This window comes from Takifugu flavidus, chromosome 3 (assembly GCF_003711565.1).
Source record: "Takifugu flavidus isolate HTHZ2018 chromosome 3, ASM371156v2, whole genome shotgun sequence".
In the NCBI taxonomy this organism is placed as follows: domain Eukaryota; kingdom Metazoa; phylum Chordata; class Actinopteri; order Tetraodontiformes; family Tetraodontidae; genus Takifugu; species Takifugu flavidus.
Genome location: NC_079522.1, coordinates 8,679,192 through 8,699,255, shown reverse-complemented (window position 1 = coordinate 8,699,255; position 20,064 = coordinate 8,679,192). Strand labels below are relative to the sequence as shown.

The window sequence follows — 20,064 nt, the reverse complement described above, 5'->3', positions numbered from 1 at the left end:
CACGATGGATCATTGCACGCCAGCATGTGTGAAAACACCCTGATATGCCTCCAACGTTGACTGGGACTAGAGCACAATGCAAGGTCCATGAAGACATGATGTCATAGACGACACTGTCCTCAACCTCGTCGGACCCCTGAGATAAACTGAGCCAGCTACCTGGACCTAATAAATGCTCGACAGATGGGTGGAAGACCGAGATCCTCTCAAAAACACTTTTACCCAGACTGAGCAGCCGGCTCTGCTGACCCGACGGAGCCTCGAGGAGGAGTAAGGCCACACCCACCATCAACTCGTCCAATGGCAAATCCTAAAAAAGAATAGAGCGCTGGTGGTGATTTGATTCCTCGGTTTTGGTGAAGGAGTCTAAAACAAAAAGCCCTATGTGCATGTAGCATCTCACATGGCGGCAGTGAGGCAGGAGCTGCTGCATTAAGCTGAGGAGAGGTCGACAATCTCCGTTTATGACCAGGCAGCGATGGGAGACGCACAGCATTTGCAGCAGCAGCTCGGCTCTCTCCTTCCTCCAGCGCTCCTCAAAGGCCAGAAGAGTCTGAAGCAGAGCAGCTACAAACTCACACAGCTCCAACACCGCCTCCATGTTGTCCACCTGCGGGTAGAAACAACTCTTTCATTCTGGCATCGACTCCCAGTCGTTTGGGTTTTGCCAAATTTATTCGGATTTAGAATTGGATAAAATCGCAACCAAAGGCGACAAAGTAGCTTCTTCGCAGAATGTTGAAAAATATGGCACCATGTGATGAGCCAACCGCATCCCCCCCGCCAAAAATACTCCAACATGGCAGAAAACAGTTCCTTTTTCACAACTTTGTGGCATGAATTTGGATGAGTTCGCCACAAATTCAAGGAGTTTTAGCCCACAACGACCACAAAAAAGTGGCCTGAAGCAAATTTTCTGAAGGGGGTCTGAATGTTATGCTACCTTTAAAGTAAATCAATAAACTTTTAGTGATTCACTGCATTAACCTGGTGGCAGAGATGTTTACTCCGAAGATGGAGGGAACACCTCGTTCGACTCTACTGACACAAACGCAGCAGATGACCACACGTTACCTGCATGTAAGGAACCATCTGACAGAGGCGGCTCAGAAGACCGTCGGACACTGAGCAGTTCTGCTCGTGGTCTTTGTCCTTGAGGGCCGATCCGGTACGTGGAGGCGATGGCAACAGCACCTTGAGGAGGCTGTGTCGCAGCAGGGCGTGCTGGGTCTGCCTCTGGGGCTCACAGTACAGATACTGGAGGAACGGGGCCAGCACGTCCATGTAGGCCGGGTCACGTCTGCAGCACAGATAACCAGGATTCAACGGCGTCGCCTCTTTGGGGCATTTTAAACTTGCTCATGTACAAAACTTTCCCGGGATTATATTTCCTCCATGCACCGATAATGCTGGAATGAATTATCTGACAAGGGACATTAGATGAAGCGATTAAAGCCTCGACTGTCGTCATGCCAACCTGTCAACAGCCTGTTGAATGAAATCATCGATCTCCAGCGTCAAAGCGGGCCAGCAGTCCACTCGGCTCTCCAGGGCTGTGATGAACGGATGAGGATTTTTCCTACAATGTCAAAAACCCGAGAGAACACAGCTCTCAACAACATGTTCCATGCTTTTGGAACTTCTTTAGTGCACCAAAAATGAAAACAAATCCGTCAATTATGGACCAAGCTGGTTGGAAAAAGTGTAGTGGTAACCTTATCCAACCAGATAAGCTGTTCAAATGACCAACATCTGCTCTTTATTTCATCTGATTTACAAGAAATTTCCATTTGCTTATTTAACCCTTTATATTTTCTTTTAATTTTAATGTTTATTTTCTTATTAATCATCAGTCGTTTATTTCTCTCTTGGTTTCACTCTAGGAAGGCATTGTCCACCCGGTAGGACTAAAACCCTGGCTGGATTAGGGTCCAGGAGGACTGGGTCTTGATACCCCCCCCTCCCCCCCGTCACAGTGAAGCAAGACTGGGTAACTGCACCAATCATGCGACTGACCTGATGGAGTAGGGACAGGTGAAGTTTACGCTTCTGTCTCTTTGGTCCGTCTCAATCTGTAACAGCTGTCCAATAATCTTCATCAGCCCCTGCACATTTCTGTTCACAAGACACAGAATATAAAATAGTGTTAATACGCAGAATAAAGGGGAAATTGTGTTTTTAATATTACAAGTCTAACAGGCCAAATGAACCCCTGTCCAGATCAAACCTGGTATTGCATTGACCCAAGCCAGATTATGCCCAGGAGGTTATTTTTAAAGGCAGTCTCATCAAAGCACAGACACACTGTTGTTCGTGTATTTGGAATACCTGGCCGAGGGGAGGAGGTTGAGGACGTTGTTGAGGACGAACTGCAGGTCTGCATGGCCCTGAGCCACCAACAGCACCACGGCATCACAGCAAGCAGAATGGATCACAGCAGAGTCGCTGCAACACTGTTCCCACAGGGACTGCAGTGCTGGGCCCTAACACACACCAGAGAGACTCAACTAAGCTTTTCATTTTGATTCAGCTTAAATCATGAGGGCTCCGATGCTGTTCTTCAGTTTTTTTAATGGATACGGCCTCACCCACTCATTTTCTTCATCAACAATGCAAATTATGAATGTCGTTAAACGCTAAAAACCCCACATTGAAAGCGAGTTCGAAAACCACAGCAGAATAAAACAGTAAATAAAGGGCCAATTCAGACATTATATCTTTACTAAGTAGCTCACCTGCAGTGTAGAGCTTGTGATTTGTCCACTAGGTCCCTTCTCTTTTAACACAGCAGCTATAAGATATTTCACCGTCTAGAAACAAACAGAAGCTAAATAAACATCTGATCAACCGCACGATTAAGAACTCTTTTCACTGTAATTTATATTGTGTGTGTAAATCATCATATGTATCTGTGTCACATACAAGGCTTAGGGCGGGATTAGAATTAGCATTGTTGTGTAGCGATGGGAAATGAATGGAACTTTATCCTGACTGGAAGGAAATTCCAAATTTCAGTTCACTTCAGTTTTAATTTATATAGCTTTATTGGGGAAACCATTGCTAAAAGGGTTGTGAACGACTACCGACAGTTATTATTCTACTTATACTCATGCACAGCACAACAATGCATAGATCGTTCTCGGTCTACATGTCTTGGTTTCAAATGCCTTTGTTTCACTTTCTTTCCACCTCACTTCCTTTACCAGTGAACAACTGTCCTCGTAAAGGATTATTGTACAAAAGAAATCCGCTTCAGGCTTACCTGTAGTTGTATGACAGGGCTGGCAAAATCAAATCTTAGCCTCAGACTCTCTGTCATGTTTGCTGATCATGTCTGGAAAAAGCAATCACAATGAATTGGTCAAATTTCATAACACTAAGTTGATAGACAACTAACAAAGATACAATGACAGTGTCTATGTCGGGGGGTTCTGAATGGTTGTTGCAGATGGAATAATGGACTATTTGTTGGTGGTTTTCAGGGCTAGTGGGACTTTGCTTGATGACAGCAGCTGGTGGATGAGGTGAGAGAGGCCCCCGGGGATCAGGGTGGATTTCTTGGTCACAGGGCGTTTGGACAGTTCATATACGGGGGTGAATCGTTGATTTGGTTTGTTATCCTGGTGCGTTTGGTTCTGTGCTTGATGGTGGAAGTTACATCAGGATAAACGGCTGAAGGTGAGGGCGGAAACAATGAGTGAGCGATAAATCAGAGTCAGAATGTCCTTGCTGATAATAACGGCCCTGGGTTCCCTCAGCAGCTGGGGGCGCTGTTGAGCCTCTTTATGGATCAACACAGTGTGCTGCGTGAATGATGAACAGAAGCCTAGCTCAGTCCTGAACTGTTTACGGCCCACAACCTGTTCCACCACCTGGCAGATGGAGGAGAAATGATGGTGTCGCTGCTTTGTTTCTGCCCCTGCAGCACCACTGCTTGATCTTTGTGCTGTTCAGTTCTGGTGAATTTTGACTACCAGTAAATGATTTGAGCAGTTTGTTGCCAGTGCTGTATTGGGACAGAGCATCAGCGCCAGTCACGTGGGCCATTTTGTCTGCATACTTGCACAAAAACACCCACAACCACCACATAAACATCAGGACTGGAACACGGAGTAATGGAAGAAGGTGGCCTGTTCGGATGAGTCACATTTACTTTGGCATCATGGAAGGCTTGTGTGTGCGTTGTTTAACTGGGCGACACACTCATCGGAGTGGCACAACAGTGAGCTTGAGGCGTCCACTTGGCCTCCGTATTCCCCAGATCTCAATGCAATCAAGCATCTATGGAATGAGCTTGATGAAATGTGTTTCACGGGGGTCCCCGTTGCATCTTAGAGGCTGTAATCTCCTACCAACACCTCGCTTGGCATCAGGGTTTTAGTGGAGCCCCTGCTTCAATGGGTCATATTAGACAGGTAAAATATTTAAGAACAAATTATCCTTCACAGATTTGATTTGGCCGGGAGGCTCCAGCAAAATAACACATTTTCGTGATGTGCCTAGAGACAAGGTTGACCTTGACAAGACACTACACAAATAAAGATGAAATCATGAGCGCAGCTGAAAAGATTTCAGAGCCTTTCACTTTTCACAATCCTTTATGTTGCAGCATTTATGCTAAAATGAAAGGAATGCAAATCATCCGACAGCCCATAGTACCTCATACACGTCACAGTGCCCCTCAAATCTAAACCCTTTTTACTTCGTTACAGGGGAGCATTATCCTGCTAAAAGAGGCCATCGGGGAATATTGTTTCCATGAAAGGGGTAGGACGTGGTTTGCAACAATGCATGGGCAGGTGATGTATGTCACAGTAACATCTACATGGGGGACATGGCTTCCCGGGAGAACACTGCTCATCGCACTGCCTCCTCGCATAGTGCATCCCGGTGTCATGTGTTCCGCAGGTAAGCGACCCGCACACACACCCTTCAGGAAAATGCGATTCATTAGAAAAGGGCACCTTCTTTTATAGCTCAGGGGTTTTGATGCTCTCATGTCCATGATTTTCAACGGTGGAGACAGGTTAGCAGGGGCAGCCTGAATGGTTGCCGCCATCCCGGCAACACCGAGTATCCTAACACCATTCTATCCATCTATCTACCACCCGGGTCAGCCTTTAATAGTCCCAGAACACTGTTAAATTATTAATAGCGCTTAATGCAGTGGGAACACTCTCGATATGTTTGCCAAAGTTTTATGTGATCGGGATGCTGGTAGATTCAAAACAGCCATTCAAGAACTTGGGTATACACAGACAAATGAGAAAAGCTAATAGTAGCTTGGAAAAAGCTTTACTGTAACTTCCTAGGCTAATCAAAACTGAGCAAAACTTATTTTTCTGGTACCTTGTTAATGCAGCAACACCAAAAACATCCGCATGTGGAGGGGACTACGGCAAGTAGCGAGGGGAAAACTTTGCGCACATTAAAAATCTCAATAGCTTTATTCAAAAAACGTTGGACATTTATTGTACGCACTGGAAATTATATTGTTAAAGACAGTGCTTCGAAATCATGTTTTAAAAAGAATTTTTCTATATAAAACATGTAAACGATCGTCAAAACTACTCAAACGATCTAGACAAGAAATCTATGATGCACTTGTACCAATTTAATGTGAATCGATATCATACAATAGACGAATTAATAGAGGAAATAATACTTATTAAAACTATATTAAGTTATGCAATTCACTGCTACTTCGTGTCATTATAAGGCTAGCCAACAACTATTATTATTATTATTATATTATTATTATTATTATTATTATTATTAACTATTATTGCAGTATAATGTCGCTATAATGTGTCGTATAAATTAATACCTCATGAACGAACTTGCGTTAAGTGATTAGTTTTAAGCTGGTATGAATCTGATCTCTAATAGTATTGTCCTAAAGTCGTCATTTTTTAATTTACCTGACAACGAGTTTTAAAGTACCAGATTCTGCAGTAACTTAACCTCTGACAAAGATCTACAAGATGTCTTTTAACCCTTACATCTTCTAAATTCTCCTTTGAAGGGGAACTGCCCGTTTTCTGAGCAATAATCACTTAGAATTTTCTACCTAATTCTTTAGACGTGTCTGCTCTTTCGTTTGTCTTTTTTTTCTTTCTCTTATCATGAAAGCAACGTACACGCAGCGCTCCGCCTTCCTGATTGGTGCTCCCGGTCTGTGCTGCTATTCTATTGGTTAGTTCCATCCTACGTCACTCTGGTGAGCCAACCAAGCCTCAGTAGTTTCTTCAGGGGGAGTAGAGTTGAGGAGGTACATAACGGAAATTAGACGCATTGAATTTCAAAATAAAATAACACATACGGCAGATCGAATGTGATTTCTGTCATCAAACATAAAATTATTTGTCAATAGCAATAGTTGATGAATTTTCAAAAAGCGTATAACGTAGCTTATTTTCAATTTTACGTACAATATTATGTATGAGTAACCTAAACCGAGATTTTATTTTTATTTTTGGCCTCAATATTGTTAAACCTTATAGTTTCCCGTGGAACGGCAAATATAACATTACACATCAATACAACTCGTCCACACCCTGGCGTCCAACAATACGTTCCAAAGGTAGTTGGCTTTATTGTGAAAATTTAAAGCGGAAGGTGTGTATGTTGTTATTGAATATTGACAGCCGGCGAGCCTTTCAAAGTCTTGAGTATGACTTCAGTTCAGGAGGATCGACCGTGGCCGTTGTCGCTAGCAAACTGTTCTCACCTCTGCTCTAATTTACAACCTGTTCTCCATGAAATAACAATAACGCGGGGCCTGTAGGATGGCCAACTTGGTAAGTAGCCGCCTGGAAGACTTGGTTGTCTGTCTGGTCTAGTAGAGTATTTATTATCTGTGGACCTTTTCTGTTTAATGACACCGGACTACATGGTGCTTTTACTCTGCAGCGAGGATTTTAAGCCTTATAGGTCGCTGTCCTTCAGCCCTACTAACTGCAAATCTAACCCAAACCCGCATAAACTCAACAGTACTTTTACTTAAGTAACAACTAATTTCAAATTTCACCATACTATGGCATTTAATTGTCCTTAATAAAGTAATGATTTTCCAGTACTTCACACATTAGCCACGTATTACTGCGCGGTGATGGAAAGAAGACTTATTTTGTGTCTGCAGCTTGTCGCAAAATTCTTTCCGCTATTGGGCTGTAATAATAGATTTGTACCAGTTAATCCGAGCGTCTTAAATTGTGTAGTTTTCCCTGAAATAGAAATCTATTCATGGTCATGTCTGTGACGAGACGAAAGAGCTTGTTGGGGTGCCAATTGTATTGAAAGAATAGGCAAAATGGTAAAGTTCTCAATATCTGCCCATAATAAAATGACAAATTTCTTTTGTAATGCTTTGTCTTGTTGACCAAAGGGTGCAGTCCAGGTGAAACTGGAACTTGGTCATCGTGCCCAGGTCAGGAAGAAACCTACTGTGGAGGGCTTCACCCATGATTGGATGGTGTTTGTTCGAGGACCAGAGCACAGCAACATTCAACACTTTGTAGACAAAGTTGTTTTTCACCTGCACGAAAGTTTTCCCAAGCCAAAAAGAGGTAAGATGTCCTGCATTTTGTGATTCCTGAATGGCCTTTTTGACATCTTCTCATTGGAATTGGTTCTTCAAAATAAACCAATGAATGTAAATAAACTTCACCATTGCAATTCTTGAAGTAGGAACCAAGTTCTTGTTGCTGACCATGAACTCTGATGGGTGCAACTAGTGCATAGTTAAAATAATATATTTTAAATGTGTATTTATAAATTTAAAACAGTGACAGATGTTGATACAGCTGTGTAAGTTCTGGGCTTCTGACAAGTGATCGAAACTGTGCAGATGACAACAAAGAAAGTCCTCAAAATCATTAATCTATTGAGTGCTGCTATTGATTGTGAGTTCAGCTGTCACAAACACCATCACAAAACAATATTAATCTGCTCTGTGCTCTGCTGTAAATTAACTGTATGTTCCCTAAATGTTCATACCTTAGGTGCCAGCTCTCCATCTTAATGACACCGCTGTTATTATGGTATTTAAAGACACTAACTGGGACTTGATGGGGGGAAACATTTTGAAGTCTTCCTTTACTGTTGGCCGGTGGTTGCGAACCCACCTGCTTCCGAAACAATCCAACCAATCAGAAGGCAGGACCGGGGTTCTGCACCAATTACAATTCAAGCTGGTGAAGGGGCGGGGCCAGGTGGCTTTGTTTTACTTTGAGAATGTTGTTTTTGCTGAGAATCTCTGATACAACCTTTCACTCTTGCAACTAAAACCAATACAAGGATCAACAAGTTAAGTGCAAGCTTAGCTGGATCGGCTCATGCTTTTCCTCTTTTCCACTGTGATTGAGCAGCCAGTAATGTTTAAAAGTGCAACTAAAGACAAAGCTTCATGCTATTGTCTCTGTCAGTTCTGGCCCGCTGAACAATTTCATTTGTAATTTAACGTCTTTTCAAGGAGCAATCTCATCAAATTGTCCAAAATCATCCTACCCATCTTTTAAACTGGGTTCTGTCCAAATTGTTGTTTTAGATCTGAAATGCCCTGCAGTCATTGGGTGTTTCACCATTGTAGAGCAGGTGGTCAGTCGCAGGTCAAAGGACCTGCTTTAGCTTCAGCACTGAAGGAGAAAAGATTTAATCAATGATTTTTTGTCAATCAGGAGATTGTAAATTAACAAGAATTGTTAATGAAAGTGAGGATAAATGGCTTTTTTCTCTGGAATGTGCTTCAGTGAAACTGGACTACGAGAGAAGAACACAGGTCCAGTCGTCCTGCATCGGTTAAACTAGCTACTCTTTAGTCAGCGGCGGAGCAAAATGAACAGCTATTATCTGTTTATCATGAAATGCATTTTCTTATTTTGAATTTTATATTTTTGTCCAGGTAATTATGGAGAAAGTTTGAGGTTGACTGATTGTCTGCTTTCACAATAGTGCAATAAATTCATTATTATTTTTTAATTTTGTGGTGCTTGTGATAAACCACGTGTTAGTTGAGCTGTAAGTAGAATTTAGGAGATAGATGGATTGCTAGGTGGGTTCATGCTTTACTGACTTACTGGTACATACTGTGTATCTTCTCGACATCCATTTTCTTCTACTACTAAGCTGTTTTTAACGGCATGCCATCTTGCTGGCACAATGTGTAGACGACAAAATGGAGAAGGCGTTTAGAAAAGGATGTTCTGGTGCGGACCGCTCTTGGTGATTTGTTGTTCAGCTCAGAGATGTGGCCAGACTCACATTGGGATTAATGACAAATCAACAGTCAGTAAAGCTGCCACTGTGTGCTTCATTATTGCAGTTAACGGGCCAGCGTTGAGTCGTTGCCATGGAGAAGGCCTAATGACAGTGCCATCTGAACAAATGGAGGTAAAAAAGCTCTTTGGAACCAGTGAAGGGGGTGCTATTTTGGCAATAGGTGGCAGTGGCTCATGCTGTTTAAGTACCTCATTTGGAGCCTTGGCTGCCATTCATGGTGCCCCTTCAAGAGTGCCTGTGATATTTCAGATGATGGTCACTTTTATGGAATGATGTAGCATGGGTTTTTTTGAGGTTTGGGAGGTGCAGGAAAACACTAAAACTACATGTCTTTTGTGGACCAAGGAGCTTTAAATGTACCTTCAAGACACTAAAAATGGAGGTCTTCAATCATGCCTGGGCTTCTTTGAATCAAACCTCTTACCATAGATTTCTGTACTTTAATATTTTAGCCAGTGTTCTTGGAAGATCTAAAAAAGAAGCATTAGTTATGAATGCATTATTAGCGTTTTCTGGCGTTGCTCTGATCCTTATAGCCAATTAAGAAAGAGAGAGAGAGAGCAAACAGGAGAAAAATTCCGGTCATTGCACCCCTCTGTATTGCCTCTGGGTGGAGGTGACCATTGCCCCAACTTGTTACCATTGCCAGTAACGTGCTTGTTTGCTTTCCTCGGAGCAGATACAACGTGGAAAGGAAATTATCATATGGAAAGCAAATAGAAAGTATATTACCGTCACCTGACACTTGTTGATTGTGATTAATTACTTTTGCAGTCTGTCTTTATAGATAATTCAGTTTCCATAACTTTGCACATAGCAAGGCTGTCAAAAATAGATGTGTTCTGGCTCATTTATGTAAATGAATGCATCATTTTATTTTATGCTCTTAATGTCTGTTCAACCCACCCACCCCAATGGGCAAATGGAGGAGGAGGAACCAGGTGGAGTGACTTGGGGGGGAAATACAGGAAAGACCTGCTGACCTTGATGGATTTGAGCATAAGATAAACAGAGGCAGCCACATGTCCAACACAGGTGCTGTGGTGAAGCTGCAGTCTCTGCACGCTGTTAGCCCGGGCTTCAGGCCCTGATGCCACACTCATAGAGACCTTTTCTGACAGTTTGGAAATAAAAGTGCACATTGCGACTTTGTAGGGCTCTTGCGGCACGTCCCTTTTTTCTCCTTACTTTTGCTTCGGCCCTCCTTCGACGCCCTCGATTTCTCCTTCTCTTGGCGTTGCAGCCTGTCTCCTTGTGTCTCCACCACCGTGCTGGGAGACACGGCATACCTTCTGGCCGTAGAACATCAGGATGTGCCATCATGGAGAAGCTGCTCTACCCAGGCAACCCTCTGTGGGCTGCAGGTACGGCCTTATTCTACCGCTGGTGGTCAGGCCTGTGGAACAATGCAAAACTAGCCAAGCATTAGCCCGACAGGATGAAAAGATGTAAATAATCTGAAGCCACTGGCTCCAAAACCATTCCATCATGCTAATCATTTTTTCCCACATGTCCCATTTGCAGCAGATAAAAGTGATAGTCATTAGCACTGTACATTGGCATATGTAAAAAAAGATACAGGTGCATAAATGTGATAATTATAATCATCTTTGCCATTTTTATGTTGAGCTCATTTCCTCCCCAGCTGTGGTGATATACATGCCGTTCATCACCGGAGCTCCCTGAAGGAGCATTCAGTTTCGTGCTTAAAATCATTTTCACTTTGCCCAATTCAGAAGCTGGTGTGGCAGCAAAGGTGCGTCTGTGTTGTCCTCACATCATATTTGCTCCTTTTTATCAAGGCATTATTGTACGCAGTAGTTTAGCAGATACATTTTTTGCACTTATTTTATAGTGACTCATTTGGACAGGTGAACAAGAGGCTAGCGTATTGACATTACGGAGATAATGGACATCAAATGCGCATTAAAGATATAAACGCTATTTACTTTTTTGACCAGCTGTCCGCGACCCGTCAGTTGAGAAGCACTGCTGTAAACCGGTGTTGCCTCATTGTGTTGTGGCACTGTGGCGTTAAGGAGACTACAACTTAAAGGTCATCCAACCTGGCGTCGGTGGTTAGCTTTCAGGCCCGATCTTGATTCTTGCTCCACTTTTATTTGAGCAGGAACCCCCGTAATCTTCCAAATACGCAAAGGAGCTAATTGTTGTCTCCTTGAGTCAATCAGGAGAGGCTGACAAACAGATGACACCAGGGAAGAACACCTGAGCACTGGCGAGGTGCGTATCCCCACATGCCCGTGGGGATAGCAGGTCTTTGTGTTGTTGCAGGCTGGTTGCATTCACAAGCTACAACGGTTCTAAATTAGCCAGCGTTCAAGTTAATGTAGGAACAGGTGACGGGAATTAATGAGCTCTCGAGAGAGTCAAGGTGCTGGTTTTCTGCTCGTTGTATTCAGCGATGTACTGAAAACCTTTCATCACCAAAGAAACCTTGTGATGTTTCACAGCCACTGTAGGTCTAAAATACGATGGATGAAATAATGGTTTGCAGCATCTTTTACCCATCTGATCCGGATGAATTTGAATGTGCTGCTGTGGTCTTAATATCAAATATCCTGCTTCATTTCAGTGTGCAAGGATCCCCCTTACAAAATAGAGGAGTCGGGATATGCTGGCTTCATCTTGCCTATTGAGGTTTATTTCAAAAATAAGGTAAGTTTATTATTAGTCTCAGCTTCCACATAAACGTTGGCCAGGTCCAGATTGTTCACCTTTGCCTCCATCCACACTGTCTTTCAGGAAGAACCAAAGAAAGTTCGATTTGATTATGACCTCTTTCTCCACTTGGAAGGCCACCCACCTGTCAATCACCTCCGCTGTGAGAAGCTCACCTTCAACAACCCAACGGAGGAGTTTCGTAGGAAGCTGCTTAAAGCTGGAGGGGTGAGAGCAATGCTGCTTATTATATCCATTTTTACAGTTCCTGGAATCCAGTACTTTCAAGAACTTTTCAGAAATGAGTATGCTTTATATGTCCACTTTGAGCCAACAGCTGTTCTTCATCTTGACTCAACAGAACCCTGTTGTTCTAATCTGCTTTGCTTTTCTTTGAACCCTCCTTTTCTTTCTATAGTTCACAGTGTATATTATCATTTATCTAGGTATCTTTAGTTTGTGATTCATATCTGCAGATTCTAGATGAATGTGTGACTTTGCATTTAGCAGCATTTCTTCAGATTAGGCACTAGAATGGTTAAACGGAACGCTACAGTATGGTTGAAATGTTCCTGCTCTGGATATCCATGGTTCTTATGTGTTCCCTCTTGTTGGGTGCAAGTCGAGGTGAGGGCACCTAGCCATTGAACTCTCGCATCCGCCAAGATTTATGACTGAGGCCGAGTGCTCCGTATTTACTTTAGCTCCTTCTTACCTTCAGAAAGGGTTCAAATGTTGACAAGGCCCTTGTCTTCTTTTTAACAGCAACAGGATCCGCACAAGCGACCGACAGACGATTTAAAGGTAAGATTTATTTCTTTTAATTTCCATTTGCACAGAGTTATTTCTCAATATTGCAAATTCCCATTTGTTTTTCAACCGGCACTTTATAGAGGGGTCAGACCATGGCGACTGATATCCACATTGAAGCTGCAAGCTTTCCTTTGTCTCCCTTTCTTGCCTTTCACATGGGAAAATATGCAAATTAAAAACGTTTTAATAGAATTCACCTTGTGCTGCATTGACGCTAAAAGCCACCGCGGTGACCGGCTGTCATTCATTTTCAATGGAAAAAAATTTCAAGGAAGAAAAATGAATAGTCGCAGTCTCCGATTTGCCCAACGTTTGTGCCCTAAGGCTTTTTGTTTATAGGGACAAAATAAATGCCTAGAAGAAGGTATCAGAAATTGTAGAGGTACCTGGTCTGTTGTAGGTGACTGTAGGATATCTGGGAGTGTATTTTGTGTCAGTTACGTTCTATAACTGTGAACACTGAAGAATGTTTAGGTTCAACAAAGCTTCTGGTGATTTTTGGTTGTCGTCCCTGTGGCAGATGATGGTCCTGCAGGAAGGGTCCACCCATCTGCACAGCCAGCATCTAAAGCTGCCCACACTTCCCAACAGCTCGCTCACGTCCACTTTCCCTGACCCAAAGAAGAGCAAAACCCCCCACGGGTCAAAAGTGAGTGTTGTTTTCAGCTTATTCAGCTTCTTACTCAGCTTCTTTTCCACTTAAGGGACCAAGAGAACCCAAAATGCAGAAATAGAAATGAATTTGTATATTATTTATCTATCTTTTAATTGTAGTGACCTGCAGGTAATTGGCTAAAGGAAAGGTCTTCAATTTCATTTCTCATTTCGCTGAACACAGTTTTAAATGACTCTTTTGGCCAGAATTGCACAGGATTTTTGTAATGTGTTGGTTTTTATCTGCAGGATCATTCCAAAGGAAGTGGAGGTGCCTTTCTCACCACTACTTCTGCTACCAGCACCAGCAGTGCCAGCTTCTCTAAACTCCACAAACCTTCCAAGGATCAAAAACAGAAGCCTCTAAAAGACTTGAAAGAGCCTAAAAGTGCCTTCAGAGACTCCTTGTGGGACCCCAGCAAACCCTCCAAAGAACCTTCTGGGAGACCCAAAGAGAACCAGCCACTTAAAGATATCAATTCCAAGATTGGCTTTAAAGAATCCAAGACTTTGTCCAAGGAGCACCAGGCTGAGGATATAAATCCCAACTCAGGGCCTAATAAGTATCTGCCCAAACCTGATTGTGACGACCACCGAACTAAAAAGCGTAAAAAGGGATTTGCAGATGTATCAGGGAAAGCGACTTCAGACTTTGACACCCAACATTTGGGTAAAAAAGTCTTCAGAGACAGACTACAGATGCAAACAGGTCAATCAAGACTAGAATGCAAAGATGCTGAGTGCAGGAAGGTGCCAAATCTTCCACCATTCCAGGAGCTTGTAGATCCCAATGACTCGGATATGGAGGATCAATCCACCAAATCAGATGTAAGTTAGCCAAACAGAAGACTATCACCTCTCTTTATGTCCCTTTTAGTCACCATGAAGCTTTAAGGGGCAGACGGTTTTTGAAAGGTTTCTGGGACTGGAATTTTAGCTTTGGTGGTCAGCGAGTTGGGCTGTAACACAGAGTATTTAGACTTGTTTAACGGTTGTCTGGAAGAGTCTCTGAGGGAGTTGGGCTCGGTAATGAAAGGGAGGATGGGTGGCAATAAACCCAGTGGTCGTTCAGCTGCTTTGTCTGGGTGGCCCAAAGAGCTACAGACAGTTGTAAAGTAAAGTAGGTAGTTGAAAATGCGCCGAATTCTTGATTAAAGAAATGATTTTTTTCTAGTGCAGATGCAGATACAAGTTATTAAATGTACAATGTGCTGGTCTTTATAATGCTCGTGTATCGCTCAAAAACAGTGCACGTGTTGACGTGAATGGCCAGTTGACGCCATTGGTGGAGATTCTGGTTAATTCAAAGCCAGATGGACGAGGTGAAGGATTTATGTTTTTACGATACCCGAGGTGAAAGCCGAGCTGCTCCCATGAATAGTTTAGGGTGCCCCTTTTAAACCGTTAAATGTCTGAAAGAAAAGAATCGTGACGTGTGGGGAGGAAAAAAAAGGGACTTTTCTGTCCGAAAGGTTTCTGTGGGTATTTTGTTGTTGCCGTTTTGATGGTGTTGTGAGAGTTTTTCTAGTGTTTTTTCGGGTCGGTAGGACAATTCCACTCATTTTTAAAACATACTTTTGTGTAAAGATAATGTTAGATTTTCCCCACAAAATGTCTCATAATGGTTGATATTGCACAATTTTACTAACAATAGTTTATTAGTCTGATCAAGAATTACATCAAGATTTAAAGTAGTTGATACTTAAGCCGGAATTAGTTTGGTTTCCGCTTGGTTTTTCCTTAATCCTCCATCGTAAAGCTATGCTGAGAATCAATTGAAGAATTCCGATTGAAATGACATTTAGTGATGATGCTCTACCTTTAGTCTGAAGAACGTGTCCAGAGCTAAATAGTAACTTTGTTGTAAGAATCACAACTTCTGATTTCCACCACCCGCAATATCCAGAAATGAATATGTTCCAAATGGCCCCTTTCCTGTGTTTGATAGAAGAACAATTTCTTGTCATCATGGACCACTCAAACTGCTTCTCCATTCCAGTCGTCCATCTCCCCTTTCAGGCAAACAGAAATGAATCAGACGCTCAGTTTGAATGCTCAGTTATTTATATTTATCCACAAAAACACAGCTTCAGGAGCTATTTTGGGCTCCGTACCTTGTTGAAGAGCAGTTGTAGTTCAGGATCATACTGAAAACATTCAGTGGCCACTCGACCATCTCAGCTCCAGCTGTAGAAATGTGCCAAATTATCATTAATAATGTAAATAAATGATGCAATAACATCTCATTTTAGAGATTTTATCAGCGTTGGTTCTTGAATAATGGAAACTACAACTGGATAAACATCAATATTTCAAGAACCTGTAGTGAATGTTTTGGTTTGTTTGCAGTTTGGCTATGTGTTATTTAACGGTTCTCATTGGGCTTACTGACTCTTCTCTCTCTCAGTCTGAACAGCACAGTCCAACCAGTTCCACTTCCAGTTCAGGCTGTGGTCCAACACTCCAAAAAAGACAAGGTAGGTATAATTTTATACAGTTCTCTGAAGGCATCTACATGTGACAAGCTTAATTTAAGCTTCAGCCTTCATAGAGGCACTAGGCATTGTCCCTTTCAATTATTGCTTTTACTTTTCCGTTAGAATTAACTTCAAACCAAGTCGGTGGCACTTTCAAATGTTCTCTTTTGATCCGTTTTGGCATACTCCATCAATTGGGCCAAGTCTTTTCTATTACCAATCAAGCAGCAGTTGGTTGGTTAATGGAGTGTGTATTCTTGGCCCGTGCTGGATGCCTCGTTATTCTGGGTATGGGTGCGTTGAGGTGGCATCATGCTCCTGAAGTGGGGCTGGGGGCCTCCAGACCTGCATCCTCACAAGGCGAAAGATGTAGGCAGGTTCTGGTGTGTCTGCGGGCGGGCGCATGCGAGTTTGTGCATGTGTTTGCGCGCGTGCTCGTGCGTTCCAGAGGGCCTCTAGCAGCATTGCAACGTCTGGAACCCAGCCAGCTCATTCCAGGTGTTGGGGGGGGGGGGGGAGTGCCAAGTCTCAATCCAATTGAGCTGTTTTGGTTGTGTGACGGACAAACGGAACCTGGATTGTCCAGCCTGGGAGACCCCACCTGGCAGCTTACATGACAAAAAAGGATCTCCAGCTAACATCTCTGTTCCAGATACCAGAACACAGCTTCTAGGGTCTAGGGTGGCAACATAATATTAGCCAAGCAGTCATCATCTTATGCCAGGACCTGTTGGGTTTGAAATTTCAGATATCTGTATTTACTGTGTTCAGCACTCAAGATTTCTTCAGTTCCCCTCAGAAGTATTTAGAAAGACATTTATAATGGAGAGGGCTTCCAGAAATGAAAGTGTGACATGTAGAAAACATGGTACGTGTTGGGCTTCCTTGGTGTTTACATCTGTTGGGTTTGGATGGAGGTGTGGGCCTTTATCACTAAGCTACCCTCCACGAGTTGTTGCTTTCTGATGAAACTGAAAAAGCTGTGCAGTTTTGCGTTTAAACCACGAGCACTAGTGTCACGAGTCCTATCGGATCGCTCCAGTGGAACCCCTCGCCTCCCTTCTTCACCTCAGACCCTGAGACCCTCAGACCCTGCTGCATGTTTATACTGGCCCTTACATCTCCTTATATTTAACGTTCTGATATGTTGTGTTTGTGTTCCTTAACGTGGCGTCAGTCTTGCAAGAGCATCACTCAGACGTAAATGATGACGACTCGGAGGATGAGCAGGACCACGACATGGAGTCTGATGCGGAGCGACCTGCACCAAGACATCTCACACACCACTCCCACAGGTCAGTGCCTGGACGACAGGCCTGTTGATCAGATGAGTCACACGAGCAGACCGGTCACGTGACCAGATGACTGTGTCAGGCCATTTAACCCGACAACATCCGTTAGTTAATGTGGTGGTGGAGGCTCAGGCCGTAGGGGACTGGGCTGAGGAGCAGAGGGTTGTCGGTTCAAGACCAGCTGTGGGCAAAACTTGGAAGATGTTTTGGTAGTAGGGGAAGTTCAAGAAACAAAAGTAGACCTTTATTAGTAAGAATAAATCAAAAACCAGATGCGTCTGAGTCACAAATATTCATCAATATAAAATTATAACATAAAAACTTTTGAATTAATTTAGAATCAAAAATGCTGAAAATATACGATTTACGCAGATTGTTGCCATCCCACTAAATTGAAGAGGCCGACGCATCGACAAGCGTCAGTTCGGCGAAAGTTTATGAGCCGAACTATACGTGCTGTGCGTACGACGCTTTATGCCACGAAGAAACGCCGCTTGTTGTCGATCGAGGCAGCAGCGCGAGTCGGATTCCTCGTCTCTTTCTTCCTCTCCTGCCTCGGGCTGACTTGATGCTCCACGTGCATTTGTAAATGTGTCCCAGCACCCAAAAATACACACAGCGTGTGTTGTGCATGTGTAACATTCCTGGTTCAGTCATACCCCAGGTGTGTGTTTGTGTGTAGAACTGTGCAATTTAAATATGCCATGCTTGTGAGGACTCTGACGTGCGCTGGTCTACTTTTAATATTTTGCAGGGTCACGGTGAGTTTAAGTGACGGCTGTGACAGTGACAGCTCCTCTCCTTCTCCCCCATCCCACAACAAAGCCCCGGCCTCGTTGAGATCGGCTCATAACCAGGTGAGTTGGTCATGTGACGCATGAAGATTTGGTCCCTCAACTGTAAGTGGGAACCAGTGTTTGAAGTTCCCTCAAGGGATTTTTAACGTTGTCGTTTCTTTGTTTGTTGGGTCGGATTGTTTGGGGTTTAAATCTGTCAGATACTGGAAATTAGGAGTTCCGCCAAGCAAAACAAGCAAGACAAGAACCGGAACCTGGATTGTGACAAGGTGCAGCACCTTTTTGTTTGCGGATGACAAATATGTACGACTGTCTGATGGAGGCTGGGGTTGTAACGAGCACCAACCCAGGAATTAGATAGGCTGTGTTTAGAGAGATCTGGGCAAGGCCTCGTCACTGGGATGGGAATAACATGCTTTGTGTTCCCAGGCTTACCTGGAAGAGCTCGTGGAACTTCACAAAAGACTGATGACACTCAGGGAAGGTCATGTTTTGCAACAGGTATGTGGGATGTGCTTCAGTGACGTATCATCTGGTAAACAACAGAATATCAGCACCACTTAGAGACGGTGAAACTGGCCTGACCGTGATTCCTAATAACCTTAAAGGTTCTTAAGATTGATGAGCTAACACACAATTAATGCTTCAAAATGATCTAATGAGTCAGACCGTACATGCAGGCCTGCGGAATTGTGAGCTTCTGTGTACATGTATAAAGCGCCCATCGTTAAAGAGAAAATGTTCCATATATGGTACCATTTTAATGTGCATGACGTTCAGCTCTAAATGAAACTGTTTTATTTTGTGTGCAGTGGAAGAGAGTCTTATCTTTTATGTTGTCTGCTGCAGATTGTGAATCTGATTGAAGAAACTGGACACTTCCACATCACAAACACCACTTTTGACTTCGATCTTTGCTCCTTGGACAGAGGTACTGTCAGAAAGCTCCAGAGTTACCTGGAAACCTCGGGATTGTCCTGAGGCTCCGCCCACCGCAGGACTCACATTTCCACACGGACGACAGATCGACTGTTTGTTTTTATTCCTTGTATATTTAAACTCCGGAGTGTTTTTTTCTAAGACTTTCCACCCTGGTGGATCCAGTAGCTGCATGTCCAGCCTGCCAAACTGGACTGAACCTTCCAAAGAAACATGGACCCCAGAGACAGGCGGGGCTTAGTTCAGCCATCTTAATGAGGATCCGCCTTTGTAAACACTACTTTATTTATAGAAAGGAAGTGGAACCTGGCATCTTTCATTAGGAATGTGCCAATTGTCTGCTTTTCTGATTTGTTTGTGGATTATGACAAATGTGTGGTTAACATTGCCTGACTGGATTTGGTTATTTATTGAGTTTAATTTACAATTCATTTGTGTGCATTTGTTTGCATCTGAATTGGCTGAGGAAAAAAGGAAAGAAAGAGCTTGAGATTTGGGGGAAGCACTTCACTTGTTGTCATTGTTGTCATGTGAAAATCTCATTTGAAATGAAAATGTATTCGTTTTGTCATATTCCATCAGGTATATACAAAACTGCCAGTTGAGAGTTGTTTTCCTTCAGCAGGTGATTCTGTAAATATCCCACTTGCTTGTACTTCATGTTCTAGAGTTCATGGCAGAAAAGGGGTTTCAGTTTGGAGGGAACGCGATCTGAACGTTCGACTCAAACTACTATTCGGATCTTGCAGAAGGTTCCGATTTTTAGGGGGTCGGGCTGAGGTTTCCCTGGTGGACTGATACACATTTGGGTCTGTGTGAGGTCATTCAGCGTAGAGCTGGGCTCCGAGGGAAGCCAGTTTAATGGTGATGCACAGAGACCAAAGTGTCCGTTTGGTCTGTAACTGGACTCACATTAATGACATCACTATCCTGAGATCTCTGCAAATTGGGATTTTTTTTAAAAAGAATTTGCTGTCACTCAAAATCCTGATTTTTGCTGTTCGTTTACAAATGAATTATGTTGTTGGTGCATTAAGAAATTGCACAGTGTGAACTGACACTAGATCTCCAGCTTGACGTGAGTCGTCTCAGCAGCACCTTATTCCTCCTTGTAATAAAACACCTTTTAACAGA

The 20,064-nt window shown here is 43.1% G+C and overlaps 2 protein-coding genes across 4 annotated transcripts in view; one reads left to right on the top strand and one right to left on the bottom strand.

The window, feature by feature from the left end:
* The window catches only part of focad (focadhesin), a 21,223-nt gene extending 15,736 nt beyond the window's left edge, over positions 1-5,487 (bottom strand). Inside the window, exons 1-9 of the mRNA XM_057027104.1 lie at positions 5,350-5,487; positions 3,263-3,334; positions 2,736-2,810; positions 2,329-2,483; positions 2,017-2,115; positions 1,478-1,579; positions 1,075-1,300; positions 404-610; positions 223-310 (exon numbers count right to left, since the gene is read on the bottom strand). Of these exons, the coding sequence (XP_056883084.1) occupies positions 223-310; positions 404-610; positions 1,075-1,300; positions 1,478-1,579; positions 2,017-2,115; positions 2,329-2,483; positions 2,736-2,810; positions 3,263-3,319 (1,009 nt within the window). The 5' untranslated portion in view covers positions 3,320-3,334; positions 5,350-5,487. The remainder of the gene's footprint in view (positions 1-222; positions 311-403; positions 611-1,074; positions 1,301-1,477; positions 1,580-2,016; positions 2,116-2,328; positions 2,484-2,735; positions 2,811-3,262; positions 3,335-5,349) is intronic.
* Positions 1,885-20,064, top strand: mllt3 (MLLT3 super elongation complex subunit). 3 transcript variants are annotated; one of them, XM_057027115.1, is made up of 14 exons: positions 1,885-2,034; positions 4,713-4,908; positions 7,388-7,568; positions 11,873-11,955; positions 12,043-12,186; positions 12,724-12,762; positions 13,292-13,420; positions 13,675-14,253; positions 15,833-15,902; positions 17,080-17,197; positions 17,949-18,051; positions 18,192-18,260; positions 18,421-18,492; positions 18,841-20,064. In XM_057027115.1, exons 3-14 carry the CDS (start codon positions 7,472-7,474, stop codon positions 18,970-18,972), a joined length of 1,635 nt encoding a protein of 544 aa, XP_056883095.1. In that variant the 5' UTR covers positions 1,885-2,034; positions 4,713-4,908; positions 7,388-7,471; the 3' UTR covers positions 18,973-20,064. The 3 variants fall into 3 exon arrangements, with proteins under 3 accessions (XP_056883095.1, XP_056883093.1, XP_056883094.1); XM_057027113.1 differs by lacking the exons at positions 1,885-2,034; positions 4,713-4,908 and adding an exon at positions 5,655-6,800; XM_057027114.1 differs by lacking the exons at positions 1,885-2,034; positions 4,713-4,908 and adding an exon at positions 6,822-7,315.

Bases quoted from the DNA above. Each gene is read 5' to 3' on its own strand.
- mllt3 (XM_057027113.1), top strand. The intron at 7,569-11,872 runs GTAAGATGTCCT...GCTTCATTTCAG, and splicing joins TTTTCCCAAGCCAAAAAGAG to TGTGCAAGGATCCCCCTTAC. The intron at 12,187-12,723 runs GTGAGAGCAATG...TCTTTTTAACAG, and splicing joins AGCTGCTTAAAGCTGGAGGG to CAACAGGATCCGCACAAGCG.